General features: G+C 45.9%; 1 protein-coding gene across 1 annotated transcript in view; it reads right to left on the bottom strand.

Annotated features, from left to right (window-relative positions):
* plekhm2 (pleckstrin homology domain containing, family M (with RUN domain) member 2) overlaps positions 1–8,724 on the bottom strand; it is a 19,517-nt gene extending 10,793 nt beyond the window's left edge. The window contains exons 1-11 of the mRNA XM_008295270.1: positions 8,158–8,724; positions 6,129–6,235; positions 5,323–5,432; positions 5,115–5,214; positions 4,900–4,987; positions 4,626–4,800; positions 3,906–3,965; positions 2,187–2,463; positions 1,331–2,101; positions 1,177–1,246; positions 21–111 (exon numbers count right to left, since the gene is read on the bottom strand). Of these exons, the coding sequence (XP_008293492.1) occupies positions 21–111; positions 1,177–1,246; positions 1,331–2,101; positions 2,187–2,463; positions 3,906–3,965; positions 4,626–4,800; positions 4,900–4,987; positions 5,115–5,214; positions 5,323–5,432; positions 6,129–6,235; positions 8,158–8,217 (1,909 nt within the window). The 5' untranslated portion in view covers positions 8,218–8,724. The remainder of the gene's footprint in view (positions 1–20; positions 112–1,176; positions 1,247–1,330; positions 2,102–2,186; positions 2,464–3,905; positions 3,966–4,625; positions 4,801–4,899; positions 4,988–5,114; positions 5,215–5,322; positions 5,433–6,128; positions 6,236–8,157) is intronic.
* Between the last annotated feature and the right edge of the window lie 213 nt (positions 8,725–8,937).

The raw sequence follows: 8,937 nt of genomic DNA, 5'->3' as shown, positions 1-8,937 counted from the left end.
GCTGGGTTTGAACCACTTACCCTTTCTCAGCAGGTAGATGTAACAGTCAGTCAGCAGCAGGTAAAGGGGTTGCAGGTCTCCCTCCATATGCCCTGTGCTCATCCTCACCATCTAGAAACACAAAGATAAACCAGATAAAGCGTTAGAAACCTTCACACTTATCTGTCTCCACTAGTTATTGATTCTTAAACTGGATCCCACACTGTAGCAGAGTGCTGTTTCGCAGACTATACAGACAGTTTGTAGACATACAGCAGCTGCTTATTATTCAACAACGCTATTTACTTCTGTCATACAATGATGATAGAGGCCGGCTGTAAATTGTGATAATGCAGAATTTAGTTTGCATAAATATCACAAACTGTAATGCCAGCAGATATATTGCTAAACACAGCTAAAGGGTCGTTGACAAACTGGGCCTTGCAACACTTCCACTGAACAACCGCCTCTCTGATGTCAAAACAAGTTCAGGTTCAGCAACACCAAAACCACCGTCCTCTCTCGCTGAAAGATGCATAAAGGTGGAATTCATTTTCCCCAAAAACAGGCCTATCAAAGGGCCATAATGCCACCTTACTTCTCTAGACGTAAACATCCTTATTTTATAGTTTTCACATTAAATGAACAAAAGCAATGCTTCGCTCAAACATTCCCATTTCCTCCAGAGAATGTAACTCATTTTAAAATAAATACCGTAAATTCTGGACTATAAGCCCCTACTTTTTTCACACGCTTTGAACGCTGCGGCCTAAACAATGATGCAGCTAATTTATGGATTTTTATGAATTTGCCTCAAGACCAAAGTGACACTGAAAGACGACAGAGAGACTGAGGAAGTGACGAAGTGATTCTGAGGCTGTTCAACTCCTGAAGACACTGAAGAAGACGACTTTAGTGGTTTAGAAGATGAAGATAGCGATCAATGACTTTTCCTGGGAGGCTGCTGTAGTTTTTTATTTTGTTAACCAGCCATGTTACAGGAAAAAAGTATTTGTGTACCTTACCGGTAGGTATTTAACTAAACGTTAAAACATCTTTCTGTGTAAATATCTCAACATGGACACATGCAGCTTATAGACGAGTGCGGCCTGTATATGTACACAACTGGTTTACTTTTTAAAGTTAGTGGCTTATATTCAGGTGCCTTAATAGTCTGTTAACATACACTGACTTTACCTTAAAGAGCTGCTCCTCGTTCTCTCTGAATACATGAATCATAAGAAGAAGCAAGTGGTTGTTGTCCACCCTGAAACATGAATGGTGGAGAACATTAGACAAGCAGTACGTGACATTACAACAACAAACAGCGTATTTTGCTTCAGCTCCTTACTTAAACTCTGCAGGATGAGAACTTTCAGAGGGACTGAGCTTCTCGTCCTGCGGCTGTTCTGCCTCCTCAGCTGTAAATGTAGTTTTGTGCGTTTCGTCCGCCTGCTCCTTCAGCTCGGGCTCCTGTCCTTGTGGTGTTTTTGCCTCTCCTTCATCTTCAAAGCCACCTGAAAGAGTCTGCGACTGACGATGCTCTGGAGAGTCATGGTGGCTACCACCTGTGGGAGCAGAGTCTGGACTGTTGGGGGTAAAGCAGCATACGTCTGCAGGCACAGGAGAGGCCTGCAGGCAGTTGGGGATTTTGGCCAGAGGGGAGTCAGGCGTCTCTCCTGGGGCCGGGTCGGGTGGCTTGCCTTCTGAATCCTTACGAAAGGGCTGCTGTGCAGGAGGCTCGGGGCCCTGATCACAGCCTTCGTTGCGCTTCTCTTCCTCCTCTGGGTGCTTCCAGTTCACCTCCCTGTCCAGAGCCCCGTTGAGCCGGTCCATGACGTCACGGAGGGGTTGGCCCACGCTGTCCATAGAGGTGTCCGTCATCTCCGGGAGCCGTAGGAGGCCTTCCACTCCATCCTCGCCTCCTTCCTCCACAACCTCTGACCCGACCCTGCTTCTCCGCAACTCTCCTTCACTATCCAGCTGCACCACAGTGCAGTTCACTGAATCAGCATAGTCTATTTCCATGTGCTCAGAGGAGACGGAGTTATGGATGCTGCTGCTGGAATCTGTGGAGCCCTTCCCACGGCGCTTCTTAGCCGGTTTCCTTCGTCTGGCCATCCTGGAGGAGCAGAAGGTTAACTGTGATAACGATTTAGACAGAATGCAATCCTTCATGGTACAAACTGAAGCTTTAGCTACTGTACCTAATGACCTCCAGCTCGTTGCTGTTGATCTCCGCGTCCTCTCCAGCGGTGCAGGTGTTGTAGCGATTGGCCACATGAACCGGCGTAACATCGGCGGAGGTGTTTGTGTCGGAGTCCTCGTTGAAGGGGTTGTGTCTGGACGTGGGGCTGTGAGGAGAAAGTCGAGCTGCTACCTTCCCCTTCACAGTGGTGGAGAGGACCACTGTGTCACTGATGACGGTCTGAGGATCAGAACCGCTGGACCGCGGGCAGCTGGCCTGGTCGGTCAGGTCACCCTCTACCATGGAAAGCCACACAGAGACAGTCGGTTCATACAAAAGCAGCAGCGACACACATTTACCTCAAAATACTGAAAGAAATACACAGATTTTTTTTTGCACCGTCTTGCTGGTGGGATTAGTGACAAGAAAAGACATTTTGATTTAAGACATAATCGAAGGAAAATGTATTTCTATTCATACATTTTCTGGATTTCTACTTTCATCATCATCAGAAAATTGTTCAACAAAACGACTGTGCGTAAACGTCTGTGTATTTCTTCATCAGCAAAGCACAACAAATGTTAGCAACTGTAGTTTCTTTGTAGTTCTTTGCAGGAGCGAAGAGGCACAAATAAGTAACACATCAAATAGGTACACAAGCAGCAGCTTTCTTTGCAGAGGCACAGGCCGAGGTCAAGCGTTACTACTAAGATGAATCACACACAAGTACGTGAATGACGTAACTAACAAGAATCAGTACTTTGGTATTTACTGGGATCCATCTTGACTGAACCAAGCGGTGCTGTTGCCACTCGTTACTTTCTTTGGCAGTTACGCCTCAATCCAAACAACTAAAGCTGGATAAACATGAGCTAAGTCGAGAACAAACCAGTCCAGCAAAAGCCAGAACGGGCTCTATCGGAGCGGCGCAGATGGATGTGCGCGTGCAATATTCCACTTTGAATTTAGATCACGAAATGAATTGTGAACCAGGAGAAAACAGATGTGTGTACAGCACCCAGCAAAAAGGAAAATCTGCACTCTATGAGCTCCTGATTGTCGCCTCAGTTTAGCTGAACCTAGGCCAGTGCCGCACATCACACAAGGAGAGAAGACATTACAAAGAAACAACACAGAGACAGATACACAGCGCACTGGACAGACTGGACGAGGTGAGTACCAGTTACTTCAGGCATCTATCTCGCTGTGGTACATGATACAGCAGAGTGAGCATTAGGATCATTCCCCAGATGAGCAACACATGCAGAGCGCTGCAGATAACAGACAACCCACCCGACACTGAGCTCCCACATGAACCAAACTTACCGGTTTAATGCAATGTGTATGATGAGGTCACTGTTTTCTAATTCATAGCATTATAAGTGACAGAAATGTTGGTAAAATGGATGCACGCTGTCACGTTTTACTGCTAATTAAAATGCAAATGTGTGAAAGTCTTGTAGTTAAATTCACCCTGAGTGGAAACCTGGATGTTTAGGAGAGGCCACGTTTTCTTCTAATGTTCAGCTTTGTATCATAATAATATATTAAAATACTGGCTTCTTTTTTAATGTTTGTCAAATCCATTTACACAGAAATCAGCATGATACACAACATCACACAGCAATACAACCCAGCATGCATTAAGCACAGACTGTGGGATGGCCATGCCAGAAAACAGGGAGCAAAGGAAGAAGGGATGGAAGGGCACTAAGGGAAGGGTTGACCATTGTCCCACCTTCCCAGTCTGCACTTGGCAATGACTGCAACACGGGGAAGATGTCACCAAAATCATAATCTAAAAAAAGGAGGGATAACATTCAACATTAGAGAGAGAGAGAGAGAGAGGTGGAGTGGAGACAGAAGAGAGGAGTCAATGACATAAAAACAGTAAAACAACATGACATATGAAACAACCGAACTAATGTGGGACACGTGGGGAACAAAATAGAATAACTGGCTCAATGCTTTGTGGGGAGCGATGGAGAAAGATCTGAGCGAGTGCCGCAATCACCCCAAAGACGTTTCGTAACCGTCTGCACGCCAAGTGATCCATTTGGTAAAATGCACTTTAGCTTGTGTGAGTCACACAGAGTTTGTAAGAATCAATCCAACTTTTACGTCAACATGCCATTAGCTTGATATCACTCTGTGAATTTGTGCCAAAGTATGAGTGTGTACTTTCACTCCAGCGCCCCTCATCGTATCATAAGTCTAAAAATAAAGGTTACCATATTCAATCAGCAGCAATGTGCAAAACAATTCAGGATTAGAGCCCCTTTAATACACAACAATAGATGTTTCTCGGGGCTGCAATGATCCAGATGTTGTCACACCAGTTATTTTACCTCTTTTTTTTGTTTTTTTAATCTAAAGTTACATCTGATAAGAGAAGCAAGCGAACGAAAATGTAATGAGTCATGGATAAGATGGATGGAGAATAACCAGTGGACTGTACCTTCACTGGAGGGAGCGATGGCACTGTCATCCCACTCCAGGTTGGTGGAGGTGAGGGAGGTGAAGGAGTGCAGCGACAGGCTGTCTGAGCTGGGCAGCCTCTCCTCAAAGTCCAGCAGGTTCTGGGGTTTGTAGTATTCTGGCATGTAGGGGGCCACATCTAGATAGGGCACATCCTAAACCAGCAAGACCCCCCAAAAAGACGTTATAGGTACGCTGCTGCTGACATATAGGAGCTCAGTTATTGCTGATAGTGTAGGAAAGTTTAAGCTAACCAGCTCCAGGTCGAAGCGAATGAACTCCAGGCCGGACACCAGTGTGAGGAAGAGGGTGAGGTGGTCGTGACTGCAGACCAGCGCGTTCCTACCAGCAAAGGAAATCAGTTGAGTTTGTTTAATGACAAAATATTCCAACTAAATTCACTTGATAAATAACAATCTGATTTGAATGTCTCAGGTTGGATCTTTCCTTTCCTTGCTGGAGGACTTACTTGAAGTAATACTTCTGCAGCAGTCCTTGGTTCTCCTGGAAAAGGCGTAGATAGCTCTCTAAAGAGCTCTCACTCAACGCAAGGTACAACCACGCACGGCCTACAGAGAACACAAAACACGTCTTTATTGCATTGCTACTCATTAAACACTTTCACTCCAGGTACTCAGAGTATGAATGTGCTGAACTGTGCATCACACGCGTCTCACTTCGACCGAGGTTGGTTGCTATGTGCTGAAGGTCGTCGATCTGACGCACAGCCTCTCTCCTGGTGAAGTGAAGGACCAGGACCCAGTAGCCTGAGGAGATGTCCTGCAGCCTGCAAGGTAGAAAACAAACGATGAAATAAAGGGAGGAGGTGTGTCACGGCGTAAGACACGACACCAGAACTAAATGCACACCAGAATTAAACAGTAATATTCCCATATGGCCCAGACCTTTGCTGCATGCTGTGAAGGAAAAATGACTTTCCTTATGGAGATGATATTGAACCCGGAGTGACCTCCTGAGGTGAACGTAGTGCTTGTAGCAGATGTGCGCTCTGTAACTTCTATAGATTCTTAACCTCACGTAAACCTCGTTGTAGGAGGACAGCCTGAACCTCTGAAGGCTAGATGATACCAGGCGACTTATCTTTGTTTCCTTTTCTCCCATTAATCTGGATGTGACTCCCACTGAAGGAGGATATAAGACTAAAGGTGTGAGAGGGATCTTCAGAGTTGGTCCTGGCTGCTGTTCTGTTGCTTCTCCTGATGCATCAGTAAACCTTATCCCAACCTCTGAGTCTCCGGTGTGTCTCTCTGTGTCGGGCTCCTCATCCTACATCAACCTCTTCCAGAATTTCCACAACACACCCCATTCCCCTGGATCTATAATTTTTAAGTCGTGTTGTGACAGATCACATAGAGGAAGATGCACTCTGCATATATGCCAAAATAACAGGATTTATACACAGAGTATCTGCATGATAGATCTAATCAAATTAGACGAAATGTGCTTCGACTGAATCTCTTACCCGTACAGCAGAGCATGGTCGAGGTGTTCACAGAGACGCTGCAGGACCCTGTCGTGGTTCCGGATCGCCGGGGTCTCATCCTCACAGGCCGCAAAGTAACTCTGCAACTGTAGAGAGACGAGAGATCTTAGATGTTTGTTTTGTTGTTTGTTGTAAACGAGCCAAACAATCGAGTTCCTGCCTGTAAGAACGATGAAATTATTTAATCTGCAGAATGAGTCGTTTGTAGTCATTTCATTATGACTTAATCTCTGTACAAAAGCACATTTGACTTTAAACAGATGAACGACTGTGAGGTTAAACTTTGGGCATTACGGGTGTTCCAGGGAGTGCAGCAGGACAATGATCCTACAGTCCAACATGCAGTCAAAGGAACTCAGGAATTTAGAGCCAAGCAGTGGAATGACTTGCCCTTAATCCAACAAAGTATGTGTTTCACAAATTAAGACCAGACTTAAGGCCAAAAGAAAGAAAAGAAAAACACACCTTAAACATGTAGTGAGTAAAGCCGGCTGACAGCCTCTAAAAGCTTCACCAGCTGGTTCTGTGTCACCACATGCAGGCATCGCCTCAAATAGGGACGTAACAGCAACTTTTCATTGTCCTAATGTTCTTCTACTGCACAGGTGGAGCAGAGTGACCAGACCAAAAACAGAATTTCCAGTCTTGTCGTTTAGTGGATGGTTCATTCGATGGTATGCAAAAAATGTCTGATGCTGGTCTGATGAGAGCTGTGTGCCCTCCCCCTACCTGTGCCTTCCTCTTCCTGTCACCTGTGCCCTCGACATAAACACCCTGTGTCCAAATAATCCACATTAAATCACCTGTCAACGATAAACATAAATGGCTCCTACAGACAGTATGAGTAAATGGGCTACAATTCTCAGATGTTGTAGTAAATGATTAACGTTCGCATTTCTATTCCTGTAGCCATTGTTTCACTTTAAATCCATATGCTGGATCTAAAACCATCCACATTTCTACTGGCGAATACACACACAGTGTTAAATGCAGGGTGGTTGGCATCGTCGCCTCGCAGCTAGAAGGTCCTGGTGAGGACACCCGGGATCTTTCTGCGTGGAGTCTCCATGTTCTCCCCGTGCAGCGTGGGTTCTCTCCGGGTTCTCCGGCTTCCTCCCACAGTCCAGAAACACGCTGAGGTTAATTGGTGATTGTAAATTGTCCGTAGGTGTGAATGTGAGTGTGTTTGGTTGTCTGTCTCTAAGTGCAGCCCTGTGATAGACTGGTTACCTGTCCAGGTGTCAGCTGGGATAGACTCCAGCCCCCCACGACCCTGGTGAGGATTAAGGTGTATAAATAATGGATGGATGCTAAAAGCTACCAGATGATGGTAAGTGTCTCACTGCAGAACCCTGAAGAAGTGAAAGCTAACATATAGCAGTGACACTCTGAGGAAAGAAGCTTTAAGAATGGTCATCCAGATGAAGATAATGCCTATCCTGTGACTATCTCCACATGACTCTGATGTTTGTCTAAGGTACACACTGCACACATGCTGGACAGCTGCAGGCTCAACACTTTATGAGTGTCTGCATAGTTCATGTGCTGTCATCACATAAAAACAGACAAACAGGGTCTAGAACCAAGTCTGGACAGACATTCTGAACTACTCTCACAGGTTAAATGTAAAGCAGAGGTTAAGATCAGCAGGCTGAACCCTGTGGTGCAGGAGTGTGTGAGGTGTGGGGGCAGATGTGTTGAACACATGCCGCAGTGAGCAAACAGGGGCTCGGTGCCACTATTGTTCACACAATCCCCAACTACAGGTAAACAACAGGAAGCCGGAGCTGTACAGGCTGAACCGAGACCTCGCAGGGGACAGTCATGACCTGATTTTCTGGTATCTGTCCGGACAAGGCCCTTCCCTGACTCAGACCCGGTGATGTCCTCCCGACTTGAAAGTTGCCCTCTTTGGCAGACAATAGCTGACCTGCCGTTAGCTCCACTGACTCGAGCTGGTGGGAAATCTTAAAACAGTGTGACAACAAAGTGTGTTGGCAGCGCTCACCTTTTTCACAGAAAACGAGATGTTTTCCAGTATGCGATCCTTCACTTTCAGTTGATCCATCCCTGGTCTGTTGGCAGCTCGCGGCAGGCTGTCAGCTGACTCCCGGAGACGCGCTCTTGTTGTGCTAAAGCTAACACCGCCCGCATTAGCTAGCAAACATCACACTGCCCTCCAAAACAAACGAGCCCCAAAACCAAACGACACACTCTCTGACGTCTATTTGTACACACGCAGTGTTTGGCAGCACCGCTAGTTCGCAAGCATTATGTTAACGCTCAGCAAGCAGCGGGACAGCCGAACCTCCGCCAGCGGGTCCAGTTAGCCAAGTATGTTTGAATCGCGTTAGCTTTAGCTTTAGCCGCTTCACCGCTCCGGACTCCGGCTGAGGGAGGCTACCAAGTTTTACACTTCAGCCGCAGATAACTTTTAACCATGATACTCTCCGTGTCCTTACTCCGGCTGCCTTTTGAGAACTACTTTAAATGATACTTTTGCGTGTTAGCCAGTTAAACTGGTAATGCTAAGGGTACTTTTTTCTCTAAGCAGGAGTCTCAGACTGAAGCCCCACCGTAAGGAGGTTACGTCATCATGAAACACTCATGACCGAATGACGTTCAAAAGTTTCACAATTTTAGTTTTTTGTGATTAACGTCATTCACAACACAGTACATCATAAAAAAATCACTCACTTTGAATCAGCAAAATTAACTCCTGAATTCGGCGTGCAGCACCAAAAATATATATATATAAAAAAAAGACCAACAGAAAACATGACAAGAC

Source organism: Stegastes partitus, unplaced genomic scaffold (assembly GCF_000690725.1).
Source record: "Stegastes partitus isolate 25-593 unplaced genomic scaffold, Stegastes_partitus-1.0.2 Scaffold1035, whole genome shotgun sequence".
In the NCBI taxonomy this organism is placed as follows: Eukaryota; Metazoa; Chordata; class Actinopteri; family Pomacentridae; genus Stegastes; species Stegastes partitus.
Note: the sequence above shows the minus strand (reverse complement) of the source record. Positions and strands in the feature narration are given on the sequence as shown.